Source organism: Vicia villosa, unplaced genomic scaffold, assembly GCF_029867415.1.
Source record: "Vicia villosa cultivar HV-30 ecotype Madison, WI unplaced genomic scaffold, Vvil1.0 ctg.001162F_1_1_1, whole genome shotgun sequence".
In the NCBI taxonomy this organism is placed as follows: domain Eukaryota; kingdom Viridiplantae; phylum Streptophyta; class Magnoliopsida; order Fabales; family Fabaceae; genus Vicia; species Vicia villosa.
In genome coordinates this window covers 129,840-152,059 of record NW_026705508.1, presented here as the reverse complement: position 1 = coordinate 152,059, position 22,220 = coordinate 129,840, and the positions used below count along the sequence as shown (strand labels likewise).

Below are 22,220 nucleotides of genomic sequence, written 5' to 3'. Positions count from 1 at the left end.
TTGTTGTAGTTCCGGTATAGAGATCATAAATGCCCCCTCAGATTGGTTGCGTTCATTACGGCCTTTGTAGTATCAGCCATATGAGGCTCCTCATGTGAGTTGAAATCAAAGATCTTATCATAAATTAAGTTTTGAATCACCTGCTTCAACGGTCTACAATCCTTTACATCATGACCAGGATTGTTCGAATAATAAGCACATCTCGCATTGTAATTGTACCCAAGAATAGGAGTGCCTTCAGTTCTTCTAGCCCCTTTGGCTGAGTTCAGAGTCAAAGTTTGGGATCAGATGTTCTGAGCTTGAAGGTGTTTGACTGATTGCTCGAAATAAATTTGGGCTGAAGTAAACAGTGAGAGAGGATGAGATACCTGTTGTGAGAAAACCTGTTATGCGATGTTATGAATGCAAATGCAGTGTTTTCAAGGATCTTTAGGATTTTAGTTAGAAACATTAGAAAGTGATTTGGTCGCGTCTTTGTCTGAAGAATTCTGACTTTTATCTTTGAACGTCCTTCTTTGAGAATCAAGCTCACCATATCGAGTGGGTCATCGCCTCTGATTCGGATATCTCTTAATTTGAAGGTACATAGCTAGAGGAAAATAAATCCTCTTGCCCCTTGATAGGTATAGTGTCCCTGAATTGGAAGGCTCATGGATAGAGGAAAATAAATCCTCTTGCCCCTAGATAAGAGTTCAGTCCTTGATAAGAGCACCTGAAACTGCGCGCCCTAAATCCCTAAGATCCTTGAAAGGGTTAGTTAACATGTTATGTTATGATGTTATGATGTCATGATGTTATGCGAATGCAATGCATCAGGAAAAGCGTAAGATAGCAAGGACGAGTGAGTCCCACAAGAAAAACCTGCAAGAAAACCAAAGGGTTAGTAGCAAGCACAGATAAGTCACACAAGTGTCCTTAGGTTTAGAGGCTTGCATGAAGTTCGTAGGTAAGTACCCTTCCCACTGAAGTTAAGTTGGTTCAACCTGTCCTTGTCATATCCCAAATTTTGCCCACATAAATATTCATCCTTTAATTCATTTTGCATTGGCATCACTTCATCCCATCAGCATATGTCATTTAATCGATAAAAGAATTTGGTCTTAGATACAATTTTGCATTTAGAGTTTGAACTTTATCAATAATAGTTTTTCTAATTGTTCCATTTTACATAATTAGAATATTATACTTTTGCATTTTTGGTATTCTTAATCTAAGTTGTTAAATAAGTCAAATGTGTGGCCCGATTTAGTCATTTGAAGCAATTGGCTCGGACTTCAAGTTAGATTTTTGGGTCTTTATTTATCCATTGTTTTTTTTTTAAAGAGCATGCATCCATTATTTTCGATTTAATTAAATAATTAGTTATTTGATAATTAAAATGACATGTTCTGATTATCAAGTGAATAATTATTTTAATTAAATGGTAAACTTTCTCCTTACACTTTGATTTGTATTATATTAACCATATAATATAAGTTACAGCAAAAGAAAAAAAACAAGTTAAGAATTGTTTTCATGTCATCATCGGTCTCCATAATCCATTGCCTCATCCATCATCAACATCATGCCCACTGCAAAAGAATAGCCACAAAACTCCAAAAAAATTATGTTGCTCCAATGTGTTGATGCTGTTCAACAACCTGCATACTACTACCTGCAAAAACAGTCCCTAATAGTCCAAACTTTACACGAAAATAGACCAAGCGAAACCTGCATTCGAAAAGCAATAAAACAGCAACAAGCAAAATAGTCCAAAACGCTGCTTCAATCTGTCCAAAAATTACTCAAAAGTAGTCACACAAAAACCTGCATACAAAAGTAACAAAATCAGTTCACTAATATGTTCAAATCCATCCCCAATTTCCCCCCAAATGCATTCTGGTCTATCTATAAAACAGGGAGGAATCTCATAGTTAAGGGGAGGGACCAACAGAAAGATACTCCAAACCTCTGCCAAAACTTCCCCTCAACACCAACAATGAGCCTAACAAAACTCTGAAAATACAAACCTCAACTCACACATTCAATCTTTCATCCGCATTTCATACACTTGCCTTTACTCAAATTCTATCCAAACCTCACCACACCATAACCAAATCCTCGCAACTTAAACCTATCACAACTTCACTCGCCCTCAAACTCACACAACAAACCCAGTAAACCATCTCAGCCTAAACAACAATTGAATCTCGTAGCGCACAACGACAAAAACTCAGAAGAAGAAACGAGAAACGAACTCAACGCACTCACAGAGACACAAATCGGCAACACAAAAACTCAAACTACAGAAGAAATAGCAATCAGAAGCAGTAGAGAGGATCGAGACGAAAAGCGAACACGAGATCAAAGGCATACCTAGGTTTTTATTTCTTCATTCGATTTGCGCTTTAGCTTTTTCTGTCTTTAATTCATAACTACCATGTACCTGTGAATCATAATGAAACCATGAGATATCTGGGAATTGATTTGGGGGTTTAGGGTTTATTCATGCTTGTTTCCGTTTTGTTCGATAGATACGGAGATCGAATGAGATCCTTGAGAGAATGATTGAGTGAAGGAATTGGGATGTTTGTTTTTGTTATTGTTTGAATCCGAGAGAGATTGAGAGAGAACGAGAGGGATGTGTTTGGTTTCAATTGTTGTTGTTATGGCCATAGCTGAGCGAAATCGAGAGAGAGACCACTGAGAGAATGCAGAGAGATGAGAATAAGAACGTTGCTCTTTCTAGTAATTGGGATTAGGGTTTTAATTGAAATCGGTTTTTTTGTTGGATCCGGGTTCAAACCGACCCAGTTCAGTATACCTGTTTTTTGGCAGCCTTATTTGTTTATCTGTTTATTATGGGCCTTTACTCCCTCCGGACTTCAACACCCCACACGGCCCAACTTGCTTTCTCAAACTTTTTTTTATTTTTCTTAAAAAAAAAGCAATCAATTCTCTTAATTAAAACTAGGTCAATTAATTTTTTTTTTCTTTTAATCAATTTGGTTGGATTTTAATTAACTTAGTTAAATACTTGTTTAAATTTAATTAAATAAACTTATTTTCACAAATAATTTTCATTTAAAATAACAATTTCTCGATCCAACGTCGAGTTTCTTTTCAAAAACCGTTTTCTTAATCATGCCGAAAGATCGAGTGATAGGGGGTGAACACCTCTTAAATACCTTGATCTTTTGGACTAAAACACGTTAATTAATATTAAAAATCTTTCTTAATTAAATCAAAGTGATTAAGTGACAAGGGGTGCACACCTCTTGAATACCTTTGATCCTTTGAATCAAATATTAAAAATCTTTCTTAATTAAATCAAAGTGATTAAGTGACAAGGGGTGCACACCTCTTGAATACCTTTGATCCTTTGAATCAAAATCTTTCTTAATTAAATCAAAGTGATTAAGTGACAAGGGGTGCACACCTCTTGAATACCTTTTATCCTTTGAATAAAAAATCTTTCTTAATTAAATCGAAGTGATTAAGTGACAAGGGGTGCACACCTCTTGAATACCTTTGATCTTTCGAACCAAACCTTAAAAGTTATTTCTTAATTAAATCAAAGTGATTAAGTGACAAGGGGTGCACACCTCTTGAATACCTTTGATCCTTTGAATAAAAATCTTTCTTAATTAAATCAAAGTGATTAAGTGACAAGGGGTGCACACCTCTTGAATACCTTTTATCCTTTGAATAAAAAATCTTTCTTAATTAAATCGAAGTGATTAAGTGACAAGGGGTGCACACCTCTTGAATACCTTTGATCTTTCGAACCAAACCTTAAAAGTTATTTCTTAATTAAATCAAAGTGATTAAGTGACAAGGGGTGCACACCTCTTGAATACCTTTGATCTTTCGAACCAAATACTAAACATCCATCCTAAAATTAATCAACAAACTCGTAGTTCATTCGAACTACGATCGCTCTGACTTTCCCATTGCACGAGGGAATACGTAGGCACAAGATACAAATGTCTTGGCGAGCATAATAATAAAAAATCTTTCCTTTCCCTTTCACAATAATAAAAAATAAAAACCCCTTTTCTTTTCTTAATTAATAAACTAAAGAACACAAACATTACGCAAACACTCATTCATAAAACTAGCTAAATGGGTCCCATCGAGTACGATGGAGGTGAGGGGTGCTAATACCTTCCCCTTGCTTAACCGACTCCCGAACCCTAATTTGGTTGCGATGACCATCTTATCCATTTGTTTTTATTCATGGGTTTTATTCGATATTTTCCCTTTCCTTTTTTGGAACAAATAAAGATCGGTGGCGACTCTGTTCTTTTTCGAGTGTGTAGACACCTCGAGTAATTTTTAGCGCTACAGAATTGGCGACTCTGCTGGGGATGGTTAGAAATCTTAAGAGAGTCAACCCTAGTTTAGTTTGTTTTATGTTTAAGTGTTTGCTTTTGTTTGTTCATTCTTGTGTTCTTTATGCTTATTCTTATGTTCTTTATGTTTACTCCTGTGCTATTTATGTTTCTTTACTCTTGCTTTATCGCTTTTATTTTATTTCTGTATTTACTCAATTGTGGGTATGGGAATGATATTTGAGTGAAGCTCTCAACCCGAGCTTTGAAAAACAAGAGAAAAACATAAGTTAGGAGGTGGTTGTGTAGTGCTAGTCCCCAAGGTGAACACCTTGAATGGCTAATACGAAAACCCCACTTGGAGGAGACTTATTCATGAGATTTGTCATAAGATGGTTCACCCGTCGCATGGCGAAAATCTGATTTCGTCGTTAACTCCAAGGACCTTTAGAACCCGTTCCATCTGAAGAAGTTATGAATCGATCCCCAAGGTGCACTCCTTGTATGATGGGTACAAAAACTTCGCCTAGAGGTTGCATACTCATGAAATTTGTTATAAGATGGTTCACCTGTCGCATGATGAAATTCTGATCATGCTCGGATGCCTCTAGGAACCGTTATATCCAAAAACTCTAGAGCTAACCTTGTGAGGGGATTTTTGGGTAAAGAACTTAGAACTATCCTAACTTAAGGAGCCTTCCGATAGGTTGTTCTATTACCTTGCTTTGCATCCAACATTGCATGACATATCATTTGCATCATGCATACATCCATGTTGTCCTTGTACCTCATTCCAACTGTCTCTTTCATTCAGTCACCATCAATCGTCAAGCTGATTCCCAGGCATCCTTATCAGACGCGAAGTCTTACTCGACATAAAGATGGAAGACCTTGAACAAGAGAATCATGAATTCCGTGATGAAGTAACTACTCTTCGAGTTGGGGTGGAAAGATTGACTGCTTTGGTGGAAAGCTTAGTGGCTGCTCGGAATCAACCATCACCTCCTTCATCTCCTCGTGCCACTCAAACACAAACTGAAGTCCAGACTACTACGATCTGCGAAGTTTCTACTGCTACTGTTTCTATGGCTCCTATCACTGGTCTCTCTCACTATCAGATGCCTAATGGCTACCCTGGGGGCATGTCTTACAACTTTGTGCCAGAGGGATACCATCCTGTTACTGGAGCTGCTCAAACTACTCCTACAATGACCGTGATTCCACCCCCGGTACATACCGTGCCACAAGCGGAGGAACACATTTACCAAGTTGAGCCCAATGAAAGAGGTGAAGTTTATGATGATTTCCAAGATCAATTCCAAGAGATGCGAAAGGAGATTAAGGCCCTCAAAGGGAAGAATTCATTTGGAAAGAATGCTTATGATATGTGTCTTGTGCCAAATGTGAAAATACCTGCCAAGTTTAAAGTGCCTGGTTTTGAAAAGTATAAAGGGAGTTCGTGTCCTCAGAGCCATTTGACCATGTACTGCAGAAAGATGGCCACTCATACTGATGATGATAAGTTATTGATCCACTATTTTCAGGATAGTCTAACTGGTGCTGCTTTGAAATGGTACATGGGATTGGATAGTACTCATATCAGTTCTTTTGATGACCTTGTAGAAGCGTTCATTCGACAATACAAGTATAATGTCGACATGGCTCCTGATAGAGATCAACTCCGAGCCATGGCGCAAAAGGAGAAAGAGTCTTTCAAAGAGTATGCACAAAGATGGCGTGAGGTTGCCGCCCAAATCTCTCCTCCTATGGAAGAAAAAGAGATGACCAAAATGTTTTTAAAGACCCTAAGCTCATTTTACTATGAAAAAATGGTTGCAAGTGCTCCAACCGACTTCACTGAAATGGTGAATATGGGAATGCGACTAGAGGAAGGCGTACGAGAAGGACGATTGATTATGGAATCTGGATTGTCGATTGGAACCAAGAAATATGGAAACAACTTTCAGAAGAAGTGGGAAGATGAAACTATTGCTTTTGCAATTGATGGTGGAGAGTCTCATAACTCACGTTCCTACCGACCCTTAGCTTATCAGCAAGCACCATTCATATCATACGATCAGTATCCATATGTTGCGGCCGCACAATTCAAGCAACCATACCGACAGCCTTGGGCATCTCCTCCTAATAATTCTTCACAAAATGCTCCTCAGAATGCAGCTCAGAATCAGAATCGTCAACGGAATCAGAATAAACCTCAAAGGAACCATCAGAAGGAGGATCGCCGCATTGACCCAATTCCAATGACCTACGCTCAACTATGGCCATATCTAATCGAGAGTAAAGCAATAGCTCCCAGACCAACCCGACCTGCAAAGTTTCCATTTCCCAAGGAATACAATCCAAATGTCAAGTGTGATTTTCACGATGGGATATCAGGTCACTCCATTGAAGATTGCAATGTCCTGAAGGAAAAAGTTCAAGATCTGGTTGACAAAAAGATACTCTCTTTCAAGGATATTGGTCCTATGCCATGATCAGTGCTGAGATACCAAGAACATTCCTAAAACCAATGGGTCAAAGCAGATCATTGAGCCACTTTTTATCACTTGCATTTACGTTTCTTCGCTTGTTTGCTAAGTGTTTATTTGCTTTTGAACATTGTTAACTTTAATGGTAATATTAATGAAATGAGCATGCAAGTTTTGAATTGGTCCATTCGTATTCACTCTTTCTTCCTTTTATTTTATTTTGTTTCCTAAAAAAAAAATGAAAAAAATTATGTTTATGTTTCTCCTATTTCCTTTTCTCCACCATACTTTTGTTTAAGCAAGTATTGGAGGATGACGATAAACAAAATACCCAATTTGCATCAGTGTGATTTCAAATAAAACTTTGTTGATGATGTACAGGCATTCTTTCAAATCCCCAAACACTGGAGATATAAGGATGATAATCCCTCGTTAACCCCTTTGAGCCTTAGAAGTAGGTGTTTTCTTTCTGCACGCAATTGAAACCCTTAATCAAAACCTGGGGCAGGGTAGTTGTTCAGCTAAAATGACTAATGCATATGATTTCCAAGAGAATCATTTCATGGGAACCATTCCCGACCAAAGGTTCAACCGTATCCTCTCTTCGTACACTATGTCGAAGAAGTAATGAATATTCAAAACTCATAACGGTTGTCTTTCCTGAACCATCAGTGGGGCAGTCATACTCCTCTCTAATCATTGAACAATTGTCACACAAGTTGTTCAAAAAAAAAAATCATTCAAAAGAAAAGCCCGCTAAGTCAAAACCTAAAAAGGATACTTAGGCAAAAAAATTTAGGGATACAAAAGTCAAAATAAAAGAGATCAGAAGATCATTATCAAAAGAAGAAAAGCAAAACCAAACTTGTGTGACTTCCAAAGAAGAATAGGTGACTGTCACCTTAGAATCCATTGGTTCTCAAGCATCATTCGTAACTTCTCTTGGAATTTGAATACATGTGTCAGTTAACTGAACTTAGGACTGAAGTACATCACGAAGAATGGGTGGGTTTAAATCAAATTTTGAGCCTATATCCTTTGTTTCTCAAACCGTGAACCTGGCCACGTTACAACCTCCGAAAGTCCTAATTGAAGCAAGATTTCTTTTGAAAGCATACTAAAGCAAGGTTGCGATAACCTGACTTCTGAATATTTGCTAAATCATTTGTTTCGATACCACGCTATCACATCATCTTTCACATCTTGAATTTCAAACTTTCATCCTCGTCAGGATTTATTCATCGAATACCACAATTTCATTTCAATAAATGATTTGTTTTCAAAACTTGCATGCACGTCGCATTAAAATTACCATTTTGAATTGAATAGTTTCATCTGCATGCCAACACTTTCCATCAAGGAAGTTTCGATAATGAAAATCATTTGAAGAGCCTATAGTGGAACCATCAGGTTTGCATCACTTCACAAGTCCTTCACTCAGGGGCACTCCATTCCAAAGTTCCAAGCACTAGGGCAATTCATTTCAAAGGTCCCAAACATTGGGGCATGTCATCTCAGGATCATCAGTTTGAATCCAAATTTTGTTGAAGCAAGTTTCTCCATATACTCAGCATTCTGGGGCAAATCAAGGCCAAGATCTCTCCTTCAAGCAGTCAAAACAGGCTATGTCATATCAAGCGGCCCTTAAGCTCATAATTGGTGTTGGGAATCATGCTTGCACAAAAGTCCTACCAAAGGACCTCTTCTATTTCACAAAGTGTACCAGAGAACCTTTCTCATGCCCCCCATTAGGACACCCATTGAAACATTCAGCCATAACATGCATTCATTAATCATATAATCATGCATATAATTCATGGGGCACCTTCCATATCACCTACGATCATAAAGCTCAATCTTGCTCGGTATTTTCCACTAAAAACAAAACTCGACCCACCATAGGTACCCAAAGAAAAATTTTGATACCCATTGGCACACGTCTAGTAAATTCATAACTTGCATTGATCAACCATCATGCATCATTACGCGTGCATCTATTTGCGCAAAAGAAAAAATGTCTCATGCATAAGCAAAAAGCATGCATGGATTCATAATCCCCAACGATGTCACTACAATCATTATTTTCTTGATAATCCATTGATTGAACATGCTTGTTAACCCTTTTCCAACCCACTGGTTGAAATTGATCATTTACCTTCTAGTCTTCTGAATCAACCTACTGGTTGAGAACTGTTCTGTTCATTTTTGTCAGCCCACTGGTTGAATTTAATCATGGATCGTATTTTTCAATTATTGTCAATCCACTGATTGAAGATCACTTGTTTTGTCAACCCACTGGTTGAAGTTTGTCTTTTTGTGTCAATCCACTGATTGAATATTATCTTGTTTTGTCAACCCACTGGTTGAAGTTTGTCTTTTTGGTGTCAATCCACTGATTGAATATTATCTTGTTTTGTCAACCCACTGGTTGAAGTTTGTCTTTTTTTGTGTCAATCCACTGATTGAATATTATCTTGTTTTGTCAACCCACTGGTTGAAGTTCATCTTTTACGTGTCGATCCACTGATTGAATATCACTTGTTTTGTCAACCCACAGGTTGAAATTAATCATTTTTCCTGTCAATCCACTGATTAGACATCATTTGCCTTGCCAACCCACTGGTTGAAGTTTGTCTTTTTTGTGTCAATCCACTGATTGAATATTATCTTGTTTTGTCAACCCACTGGTTGAAGTTTGTCTTTTTGGTGTCAATCCACTGATTGAATATTATCTTGTTTTGTCAACCCACTGGTTGAAGTTTGTCTTTTTTTGTGTCAATCCACTGATTGAATATTATCTTGTTTTGTCAACCCACTGGTTGAAGTTCATCTTTTACGTGTCGATCCACTGATTGAATATCACTTGTTTTGTCAACCCACAGGTTGAAATTAATCATTTTTCCTGTCAATCCACTGATTGAACATCATTTGCCTTGCCAACCCACTGGTAGAAATTTATCGTTCATCTTGTTAACCCGCTGGTTACAGTCGATCATTTACTTTACGTTTAGATCAAAGCAACCCACTGGTTGAAAACAGTTTTTCTTTGTCAATCCGCTGGTTGATGAAGTCAACTCACTAGTTGACGACAAATTTATTCCACATTCATTAATCCACCGGTTAATGTCAGTTACGTAGTTGTCTTAGAATCGACTCACAAGTTGATAACATTTTGTTTTACCTCCATCAATCCTTTCATTTTTCTACCATCAGTAAAAGTTGGTAGTCCACCTTCAGTAAATGTCGGTGATTCTTTTGTTTCTCTACCTTCAGTAAAAGTTGGTAGTTCACCTTCAGTAAACGTCGGTGATTCTTTTGTTTCTCTACCTTCAGTAAAAGTTGGTAGTTCACCTTCAGTAAACGTCGGTGATTCTTTTGTTTCTCTACCTTCAGTAAAAGTTGGTAGTTCACCTTCAGTAAACGTCGGTGATTCTTTTGTTTCTCTACCTTCAGTAAAAGTCAGTAGTTCACCTTCAGTAAACATTGGTGTATATTTCATTTCTCTACCTTCAGTAAAAGTTGGTAGTTCACCTTCAGTAAACGTTGGTGTATCTTTCTTTTCTCTACCTTCAGTAAAAGTTGGTAGTTCACCTTCAGTAAACGTCGGTGATTCTTTTGCTTCTATACCATCAGTAAAAGTTGGTGGTTCACCTTCAGTAAAAGTCGGTGTACCTTCTGTTCCTCTACCAGTAAGGTATTTTCCCCTGTAGATTTGTAATCTCTTCCCCAGTGAAGTTGAATTCCATTCCCTAGTGGACTCGGATATCCCTTTGTTGTTTCTCTTCCCTTGTGGGGTCGCTTTGCTTGTATTTCCCAGTAGAGTTAATTTGTCCTTTGCTTGGTTTCTCTAGTAGTAGTTTGTCCCTAGTGGCATCGTACCACACAAAATTCATGCATTCACACATTCATAACATCTCATTGTGTCAAAGGGCAAAATTCGGGTCTTTTAGTATTTAATTACCTCCTGCCATTGATATCACAAAAACCAAAGTCTTTCGTGCTATCTGGCTAGAGATAATTAAATAGGGGCATCTGTCATATCCCAAATTTTGCCCACATAAATATTCATCCTTTAATTCATTTTGCATTGGCATCACTTCATCCCATCAGCATATGTCATTTAATCGATAAAAGAATTTGGTCTTAGATACAATTTTGCATTTAGAGTTTGAACTTTATCAATAATAGTTTTTCTAATTGTTCCATTTTACATAATTAGAATATTATACTTTTGCATTTTTGGTATTCTTAATCTAAGTTGTTAAATAAGTCAAATGTGTGGCCCGATTTAGTCATTTGAAGCAATTGGCTCGGACTTCAAGTTAGATTTTTGGGTCTTTATTTATCCATTGTTTTTTTTTTAAAGAGCATGCATCCATTATTTTCGATTTAATTAAATAATTAGTTATTTGATAATTAAAATGACATGTTCTGATTATCAAGTGAATAATTATTTTAATTAAATGGTAAACTTTCTCCTTACACTTTGATTTGTATTATATTAACCATATAATATAAGTTACAGCAAAAGAAAAAAAACAAGTTAAGAATTGTTTTCATGTCATCATCGGTCTCCATAATCCATTGCCTCATCCATCATCAACATCATGCCCACTGCAAAAGAATAGCCACAAAACTCCAAAAAAATTATGTTGCTCCAATGTGTTGATGCTGTTCAACAACCTGCATACTACTACCTGCAAAAACAGTCCCTAATAGTCCAAACTTTACACGGAAATAGACCAAGCGAAACCTGCATTCGAAAAGCAATAAAACAGCAACAAGCAAAATAGTCCAAAACGCTGCTTCAATCTGTCCAAAAATTACTCAAAAGTAGTCACACAAAAACCTGCATACAAAAGTAACAAAATCAGTTCACTAATATGTTCAAATCCATCCCCAATTTCCCCCCAAATGCATTCTGGTCTATCTATAAAACAGGGAGGAATCTCATAGTTAAGGGGAGGGACCAACAGAAAGATACTCCAAACCTCTGCCAAAACTTCCCCTCAACACCAACAATGAGCCTAACAAAACTCTGAAAATACAAACCTCAACTCACACATTCAATCTTTCATCCGCATTTCATACACTTGCCTTTACTCAAATTCTATCCAAACCTCACCACACCATAACCAAATCCTCGCAACTTAAACCTATCACAACTTCACTCGCCCTCAAACTCACACAACAAACCCAGTAAACCATCTCAGCCTAAACAACAATTGAATCTCGTAGCGCACAACGACAAAAACTCAGAAGAAGAAACGAGAAACGAACTCAACGCACTCACAGAGACACAAATCGGCAACACAAAAACTCAAACTACAGAAGAAATAGCAATCAGAAGCAGTAGAGAGGATCGAGACGAAAAGCGAACACGAGATCAAAGGCATACCTAGGTTTTTATTTCTTCATTCGATTTGCGCTTTAGCTTTTTCTGTCTTTAATTCATAACTACCATGTACCTGTGAATCATAATGAAACCATGAGATATCTGGGAATTGATTTGGGGGTTTAGGGTTTATTCATGCTTGTTTCCGTTTTGTTCGATAGATACGGAGATCGAATGAGATCCTTGAGAGAACGATTGAGTGAAGGAATTGGGATGTTTGTTTTTGTTATTGTTTGAATCCGAGAGAGATTGAGAGAGAACGAGAGGGATGTGTTTGGTTTCAATTGTTGTTGTTATGGCCATAGCTGAGCGAAATCGAGAGAGAGACCACTGAGAGAATGCAGAGAGATGAGAATAAGAACGTTGCTCTTTCTAGTAATTGGGATTAGGGTTTTAATTGAATCGGTTTTTTTGTTGGATCCGGGTTCAAACCGACCCAGTTCAGTATACCTGTTTTTTGGCAGCCTTATTTGTTTATCTGTTTATTATGGGCCTTTACTCCCTCCGGACTTCAACACCCCACACGACCCAACTTGCTTTCTCAAACTTTTTTTATTTTTCTTAAAAAAAAAAGCAATCAATTCTCTTAATTAAAACTAGGTCAATTAATTTTTTTTTTCTTTTAATCAATTTGGTTGGATTTTAATTAACTTAGTTAAATACTTGTTTAAATTTAATTAAATAAACTTATTTTCACAAATAATTTTCATTTAAAATAACAATTTCTCGATCCAACGTCGAGTTTCTTTTCAAAAACCGTTTTCTTAATCATGCCGAAAGATCGAGTGATAGGGGGTGAACACCTCTTAAATACCTTGATCTTTTGGACTAAAACACGTTAATTAATATTAAAAATCTTTCTTAATTAAATCAAAGTGATTAAGTGACAAGGGGTGCACACCTCTTGAATACCTTTGATCCTTTGAATCAAATATTAAAAATCTTTCTTAATTAAATCAAAGTGATTAAGTGACAAGGGGTGCACACCTCTTGAATACCTTTGATCCTTTGAATCAAAATCTTTCTTAATTAAATCAAAGTGATTAAGTGACAAGGGGTGCACACCTCTTGAATACCTTTTATCCTTTGAATAAAAAATCTTTCTTAATTAAATCGAAGTGATTAAGTGACAAGGGGTGCACACCTCTTGAATACCTTTGATCTTTCGAACCAAACCTTAAAAGTTATTTCTTAATTAAATCAAAGTGATTAAGTGACAAGGGGTGCACACCTCTTGAATACCTTTGATCCTTTGAATAAAAATCTTTCTTAATTAAATCAAAGTGATTAAGTGACAAGGGGTGCACACCTCTTGAATACCTTTTATCCTTTGAATAAAAAATCTTTCTTAATTAAATCGAAGTGATTAAGTGACAAGGGGTGCACACCTCTTGAATACCTTTGATCTTTCGAACCAAACCTTAAAAGTTATTTCTTAATTAAATCAAAGTGATTAAGTGACAAGGGGTGCACACCTCTTGAATACCTTTGATCTTTCGAACCAAATACTAAACATCCATCCTAAAATTAATCAACAAACTCGTAGTTCATTCGAACTACGATCGCTCTGACTTTCCCATTGCACGAGGGAATACGTAGGCACAAGATACAAATGTCTTGGCGAGCATAATAATAAAAAATCTTTCCTTTCCCTTTCACAATAATAAAAAATAAAAACCCCTTTTCTTTTCTTAATTAATAAACTAAAGAACACAAACATTACGCAAACACTCATTCATAAAACTAGCTAAATGGGTCCCATCGAGTACGATGGAGGTGAGGGGTGCTAATACCTTCCCCTTGCTTAACCGACTCCCGAACCCTAATTTGGTTGCGATGACCATCTTATCCATTTGTTTTTATTCATGGGTTTTATTCGATATTTTCCCTTTCCTTTTTTGGAACAAATAAAGATCGGTGGCGACTCTGTTCTTTTTCGAGTGTGTAGACACCTCGAGTAATTTTTAGCGCTACAGTCCTATATAAAGATCGGGTTCTAGGGAGCTCATATCATTGACCTTTCTCGAAGGCGCTTATCTCAGTTCGGGAATCGAATCACCAACCGAAAAGGTCCTAAAAGTCCAGTCCATATGAGTGTAGCTTCGAGTATCAACCAACTTCAGTCGGAACCAAAGCCAGCCATCTCGCTACTTTCTAATAGGCCAAAGTCAAGTTCAATTAGGGTTCTAAGGGCAGATTAGTGCTTAATGACACCACGCAGCAGCCAAGTGTTTCCTCGAGTCGAATCCCAAGGAACACTAGGACAAACCAATGTGTCACACTAACGATGGCCACCATATCAACATCATCAGTATACATTGTGCAGTCTCCTTGGTCTCATGCCATTTACCTAAGGTACTCAGATCCGGGTTAGGATCTTTCACACAAGTAAATACCCAAAACAACCTTTGAAATATAAAGCAGACAAATCGAACAATTAAAGTGATCCTAAACTTTAAGGTAACCCCTCTTTTTAATCGAAAGCTTCCCGAACAGAGTCGCCAGTTCTGTAATACGGTGAACTGACTTTATTGAAATGTGCGGATAGCAAGAGTCGCCACCGACTTTTATTTTATCCAATTTATAGAAAGGCTAAAAGAATAGAAAAAGACCTTTGGAAAGATTTTGAATTCGGGGGGTAAGTTATACATAGAGAAGGTGTAAAGCACCCTTTGCATCCATGGTTATCCATGGGCTCTTAATTGCTCAGTTCACTTTTGAATTGTTTGAAACGTTTGAAAGAGTGTCGTGTGTGAATAGCAAAAACTTTGAAGAACTTTAGCTTGTAAATAAGCGTAGTCTTTTTGAATTTGATTTTGAAAAAGAGTGGGAAAAAGATTTTGAATGTAGAGCAAGCAATTAATAGCAACTACCCTAAGTTTTGAAATTTGTTCTTTTAGCTTTTCAGGGTGAAAGGGTCTATCCATGCCATGAGAGGGCAGGAAGTCTTTCAATTGGATGTTTAAGAGTCATCGAAGTTATCGTTCGCCACAAGACTGTCCCTACCATAAAGAGGGTAGGTAGTCTCAGGGAAGGATATAATAGTCATTAATCTTTTTTAGGCAGCCAGCGAGGATACCTTAGCAATTGGGACAATCATCATATTACCGAGGCAACTTCGAGGGACTAGATGATTTTCAATCTCTTTAGGCAACCTTGCTTTAGGTATCCTCGGAATCGAGGGACTTGACTATTATTTAGTATAATTAGAGGCAACAGAATCATAAGGCAACAAGCAACAAAGGCAACAAGAGGAATTACTGTAATACGGTGAACTGACTTTTTGTCGATCGAAATGTCGCGGTAAGCAAGAGTCGCCACCGACTTTTATTTTATCCAAACAAATTCGGAAAGGCAAAAAGAAACAGAAAAAAACCTTTTAAGAAAATCTGAGTTCGGGGGGTAATTTATGCAAAGGGAAGGTGTAAGGCACCCTTTGCATCCATGGTTTTCCATGGGCTCTTAATTGCTTTGCTTGCTCGTTTGTTTAGAAAAAAAGTAGATGAAAGAGATAGGGACTTTAGCTTGTGAATAAGCGTTGCCCTTTTGAAAAATTATGAGAAAGAATATAATAAAAAGGTTTGAGCATTGCAAAGCAATTAGGGGCAATTACCTTAAACTCAGATAATAGGTCTCTTTTTGCCTTTCAGAATGAAAGGGTCTATCCTTGCCATAAGAGGGCAGGAAGCCTTTCGTTTGGAGGTTGAAGGGTCATCGAAGCATCCTTTGCCATAAGACTATCCCATGCCATAGAAGGGCAGGTAGTCTAAGGCAAGGATCAGAATAAGCCATTTTCGTAGGCAGCCAGAAGATACCTCAGCCTTTTTCCGTAGGCAACTTCCGAGGGTCGAGGTCATATTGTGTATCGAAGGCAGCATCATTTAGGGTCGTATGACCTTTAGTATTCGAGGCAGCATGGCTGAGGTATCTTCGAATTCGAGGGACGTGGCTTATTCTGCAAAAACACAAAGGCAACAGGCAACAAGGCAACAGGCAACAGAGAGGGTTACCCAAAAAGCGTGCGTGTGTGCATCAATCACGTGATTCAATTCAAAATATATTATGTTGTAATTAATTATTCTAGTCAGTTTAAGGTCGCCACTCCCTATTTTACTAACCACGCAGTATATAAAGCAATAAAGGGAAGGGGGAAGATGAAACCAGCGGAGGAGAGGGGAATTGTAACCAGCGGATCCCTTAATAGGGTTTGGCATAAGTGATAATAAAATAAAAAGAAGAAAAGATTTAGGGTTACCGATGACATAGCCTTGGCATTTGACAAACCCTGAAAAAAAGAAAAAAATGGCAAACAAAAGAGGGTGAGTGCATTATCGGTTCGGAGGCAAACCAAGCTAACCCTAAAAAATAAAAGGATAAAGAAAATAAAATAAAATAAATAAATAAAAGGCACTTAGCTCTGAATTTGATCTGATATGGTTGGTGGGAAGCCTCGGGGTTAACCCTGAAAAATGGCAAAGCAAAGGCAAAAAGTGAATGTAGGCAAGACAAACCCTGATTTAAAAGGAAATAAAATAGACTTTAACATAATAACTAAATAGAATACTTAGCTTCGTAATGGGCGTGGCGCACAGTCGGGAGAAACCCTGTTGCTAACCCTGAAAAATGCACAAAGAAATATTTTTCAGTGCAGGCACGTTCTTGTAAACCCTGATTAGGGTATAAATTGACTAAGTTTAATAGGAAAAATAAAATCGAGTTAATTAATTATTGGTTTTCAACCTAATTAATTAAATCGATGAAATACGGTTTCGATCAGTTAATAAAAGTATTAACCTAGTTAAACAATTAGACAAATTAAATAAAATAAGGATTATTATTAAATCAAATTAATTATTAAAAGAAAGTTCAAAATAAATAGTTTTTATAAAAATAAGAAAAAACTTAAAAGAATTTTTGGTTAAAAGAAAATTAAAAGAAAGTTTATAAACAATTTATAAAAGAACTAATTTAAACAAAAGAAAATAGTAATAAAAACTATGTAATAAAAGGAATAAACAAAAAATTAGAAACAGCACTTAGCTAGGATTCGGTGTGATGGATTGCTGAGGGTGTATGATGCTCCTTCATCTCTTGGCTTGTTAGATCTGTCTTGCTTTAGATCATGTGGTTGAGATTGAAGGTGTATCTTAGCCTTGCGTGTGTGGAACGTATTGAATCTGCAAAGGAATTAAACAAGAAGAAAAGTGTGCAAAATAATGTGAAGAGTGGGGATCGAACCCCCTCCAATGTGCACTTTGAACGCTGCTTTCTCCACTCAACCAATGGCTCTTTGCTGATATATCTATGGTCAACAAAACAAATAAAGAAAACTTTGGCGCTTAAATTCAAATCAAACACGCGCCCAAGGTCATCTCCTTCCCCGTGAATTTTCTGAAAAAACACCAACGACCTATGGCTACGGTTTGGCTGCGTGGCTACAGCTCTTCAATATTGAAACCTGCAAACGAACATCGATAAACACCGAACAATAACCCAGATCCACTATATGTTAACCTACGAGCGTGATGGGAGGCTTAATTTCAATCAATTCTTCCTCTAAGCTAATATCCCCAAATTAGACCTTCAAAACCCTAATCATGGCAGGTCTTCGAAACAGCGATTAAACCACAATTAAAGCATCCAGAAACGTTCTATGCAACAATACTAACAACAATACATGATTAATCATTACTTATGCTGCTTGTATAGTTATAATCGAAAAATCAAAAAAGATGGCCAAACCGTGAGTTCTGGGAGGCAATTCGCAACGTGTCCGGGCCTGGGGATAATTGGAAAAGCCTCAGGAGTTCCTCAGGATCGTGTAACAGTGTGCAGAACTTCTTAAAACATCACCAATTACTGAATCCGAGTTGGAGTTTTTTTTTGAGAAAAATCAAGCCCTCCCTTGAAGTTCTTGACTACAAAACCTAGTGAATTTTTTTTTTTTGTGATCTGGATTGTTTGTGTATATATAGGAGACTGAATTAGGGTTATAAAATTGGATGAAATCTCAATGAATCTTTGATTGCAATTTTGAAATTTGATTGAAATATGTTATAAAATCTTTCTATTTTTGCCTTTAATTGAGTCAATCTTCTTGTAATTCCCATGTGTACGAAATTGTGATGATTGTGGGGTATATTTGAGGATTGGATTGATTGAAATTAAAGATAAATTGAATCTTTTCAATTTTCCTTCTAAATATTTGATTAAATCATGATTTAATTGAATGTTAATTCATATAAAAATCAAATTTTAATCAAAATTTCGTGGCCTTCTAATTAGAGCTTCTAGATGACTTGGGGAACAAGCTTGGGCCAAAACATATTGGGCTTCTTTGCAAGAAAATTCATTTTGAAGCTCTTTTGTTCACATTTCTTCTTCAAAATTTAGCCAACTTTGAAAAGGTATATCTCCCTCAAATTTTGAGGTATGGGGGTGTTCTTGGACTTTTTGGAAGCCTTAGAGAGTTCTCTAACCAATGTCTTTGGTTCCATGTCAAAATCATTTTTCATTCTCATTTTATGACCTTTTGAAGAAAGTGTCTTTTTGTTGACTTTTGAGAAGGACCTATAAGGTATGAGGCTATAATTCTTAAACCATTGACCTGTGAGCTTTGATTCTTGGACCATTGGATAGAGGAGTGACTTCCCTTCAAAATGAGCTTTGGTGGGAATTTTTCTGATGAAGTATGAATATTTGGTGAATTTTCAAAGTTTGGTTGACTTCTTCAGTTCATGCCCAAAATAGTAACTTTTGACTTTTGACTTTTCTGATCTTTTCTTGTATCATCATGATCAACCCTTGATCAAATGATGATTTTAGGGTTATGAGGATGTTGTTGACCAAGTATCTTGAACTTTGACTGTATTTGAAATGACTATTTTGCCCTTGGGGATCAACTGTTGACCTAATCATGATTTGAGGGACCAACTTGTTCTGTTTGACTTGAAACCTTGCATGGAGATTCTTTGGGATGTTTGTGCCCCTATGGAGCCACCTTGAGCCATTGATTCAATGATTTTCCATCGAATTAATCAAACCCTAATTCAGAGCTTTTGTATAGGAGAGTATGTTTTGGAGTTTTGTCTTTTGATTTGATTTTGTGCAGGAGAAGAGTATGGGCAAATTTTGGGGTATGACAATTACCCTAAAGGTGTGTGGGTGCAACAATCACGTGGTTAACTTCGATGATATTTATCTTGTAATTAGGTGATTCTAGATTAATTAGAAGCTTGCACTCCCTAAATTACTAACCATGGCAGAAAATAAAACAGTTAAAATTCTACGCTATTACAATAAACACCTGCGGGGATGGGGGAATTAAAAGGCGAAAAAATAAAACCTAACCTATTACAATAAAACCCTTATAGTGTAATAGAAAAATAAAGGCATAAAATAAGAGGGAACAATAATTAATTTACACATCTTCAGCCTTGACCTTTCTCGTACCTTCGATTGACTCTGAACATCTGAGAATTAAACGGACAATAATAGGGGTGAGTGTAGGAGGAATTCCTTGGTATTGAAAATAAACCCTAATTTAACCTATACGACAAAAATTAAAAGGTAAAATAACATTTAAATAAGAAAAGGATTAAAACTTAGCTTTTTGATTGGCATGGCGCGTAGCTGAAGAATCTTGATTAATCCTGAAAATTAGCCACGAAGAAGAAAAAATGGTTAGTGCATTACAGATCTACAAACCCTAATTGCTTAAGGATCTACAAGTCCTAATGAGTATACAAACCCTAGCTCTAAACCTAAAAGGTTTATTTATGAAAACTTTTTGTGACGCAGAAGGTTTATAAGGCTTGCAAAAAGCGTTAATGGACAAACCTACTGTCGCGTGAAAAAAAAATCAATCGGGGATGAGACACCTGATGCCTTCTTTGGGCTTGGGCTCAAGAAAATGATTTTTGTTTTTTCGACCAAACTTTTTATTGTTTCCAAAGTAGGAAAAGGAAAAAAGCTGCAATAACCTTAAAAGTGGGGGGAGAGATCTTTGGGTAAGAGGGTTGGTTATACGAAGGGAAGGTATTAGCACCCAACATATCTATAGTACTCTATAGGTTTCTTTGTTAGGTCCATTTCATTCTATGCTATTGGAGAGGTTCTGTTGTGAGATAGGTGGGAAACTAAGGTGTTTGTTTAATTATGCTCGCAAAGATCATCGCAATCTTCTGCATACATATCCCTTAGAGGGAATCAGAGCATTTGTAGCTCGGGTCTACGTGTGCTAAGGTTTGAATGGTTTGAGGGAGAAGTTTTGCTCGCCAAGGATACGACCTTGTGCCTACGTATTCTCAAAGGGATGTTGAGAAAGTCAGAGCAATCGTAGTTCCCACTTATGCTAGTGGAAGCAAAGGATAAGAGACAAATGTCATCTCAATGTTCGATGTATCTAATCTATATCATCACATACATCTGTTTGATTTTGTTTGAAAATATTTTCATTATAAGCCCTGGGCCATGCCACTTATGGTGCTTAGAATGATAAAGATGTTTTTTAGCCAGCCTTGTGGCAAAAACTTTCAATGAAGTCAGCCTTGTGACAAAAAGTTTTGATTAATCAGCCAGCCTTGTGGCAAAAGTTTCAATGAAGTCAGCCTTGTGACAAAAACTTTGATTAATCAGCCAGTATGGTGGCAAAAAGGTTTGATTGATTAGCCAGCCTTGTGGCAAAAAAGTAATTTGATTGATTGATTGTTTGTGATGATATAGAAGAGATACTCCTATCATAGAGATGATAAATGTCTAATCTCCTAGGGTATTTGTTTTGGATTATGGGGATGCTTATAAGAAGCCCGTGGGTCCTTGTACGAAGCCCAAAAGGAGGCTATTCGAGGGTCCTTGCATTGTAAGCCCAAGAGGAGGCTATGGGAGGGACTACCGAGGGTCCTTGCATTGTGAGCCCAAGAGGAGGCTATGGGAGGGACAAGTCGTTTGTACGAAGCCCAAGAGGAGGCATGGTATAGTTGGTTTAAGCTCTTAGAGCGATTTCACCGGGAAACCATACTCTATGTCCTAACCTAAACTAAGGAGATTCTTTGCACGAAGCCCAATAGGAGGCTATGGGGAACCTAGTGTTATACTAAGTTGAACAAGCATATATAACATGAACAAAGACATGAACAAGTATGAACAAACATGGACAAACATGAACAAGTATGAACAATTACATATATATGTCAAGGTGTGTGTATACAATGGAGTTTATGAAGGAAATATACCTGTAAGCATGATCCGTTTGTATGCACGGGGGCTCGGGACTTATACTCGGGGAGAGGCCCATTGAGTTTATTCAGAAGTTATGTAAACAAATATTTACAAGAGGGGCTTGGGACTTATACCTACATGGAGGCCCATGGTATTTTTGGGAAGATTTAAAGAAAACCTTCATTTTTGATTTGTTATTCGAGGTTAAAAATCAAATTAATCGAGGTATGTACAAAAAGGTGTATGTACAATGAAATACCTAATTTCATACAAAGGAATGGGACATATACCTATGTGGAGGCCCATGTTTTATTTTATAAAACATGGTTGATTGATTTGTTAAGTTTGTCGTTTTTGAAAACAGTTTGAAAAGTTTTTTTGAAAACAGTTGATCGCTTCGTTGAAAAACAGTTTGAATTTTTGACAAAAGTCAACTTAATTAAGATAAAAACAAATTTCATGCTTAATTAAGACCTAAAAGATTAGGGTTTGATCACAAAAATATTTACAAATGATTAGGTTTGAAAAATCAAATAAAAAACCATATTTAAAGTATTAAAAATACTTAAAAACATGTCATTTTAAACCTAATAAAAAACATATTAAATAAATATTTTTTTGTGATTTTTTTTTGATATTCATAAAATATATGTGTTAAATAAAGAGTGTACAAAAAATGAAGCAAAAATGAATTGATTTGGTTAGTTAATTAATTAGTTAAAGTTGTTAAGAAAATTGAAGAAAATAAGTGTTAAAAAAATAAGGTTTGGTCCTGCCAGGGTTTGAACCCACGCCCTCACTCTC

General features: G+C 36.8%; 1 protein-coding gene and 1 long non-coding RNA gene across 2 annotated transcripts; one reads left to right on the top strand and one right to left on the bottom strand.

Annotated features, from left to right (window-relative positions):
* Positions 1-1,392: 1,392 nt before the first annotated feature.
* Positions 1,393-2,496, bottom strand: LOC131633665 (uncharacterized). The gene is made up of 2 exons (XR_009293373.1): positions 2,356-2,496; positions 1,393-1,806 (listed from the first exon to the last, which is right to left on the bottom strand). It is a non-coding gene; the product is annotated as an uncharacterized LOC131633665 (long non-coding RNA).
* Positions 2,497-5,194: 2,698 nt separating this feature from the next.
* On the top strand, positions 5,195-6,808 carry LOC131633664 (uncharacterized). Its single transcript, XM_058904360.1, has 2 exons — positions 5,195-6,033; positions 6,154-6,808. The coding sequence occupies exons 1-2, from the start codon at positions 5,195-5,197 to the stop codon at positions 6,806-6,808; spliced, it is 1,494 nt and encodes a 497-aa protein (XP_058760343.1).
* The last annotated feature ends 15,412 nt before the right edge of the window (positions 6,809-22,220 follow it).

Bases quoted from the DNA above. Each gene is read 5' to 3' on its own strand.
- LOC131633664 (XM_058904360.1), top strand. From the start codon at position 5,195: ATGGAAGACCTTGAACAAGAGAATCATGAATTCCGTGATGAAGTAACT. The intron at 6,034-6,153 runs GTATGCACAAAG...AATGGTTGCAAG, and splicing joins GAGAAAGAGTCTTTCAAAGA to TGCTCCAACCGACTTCACTG.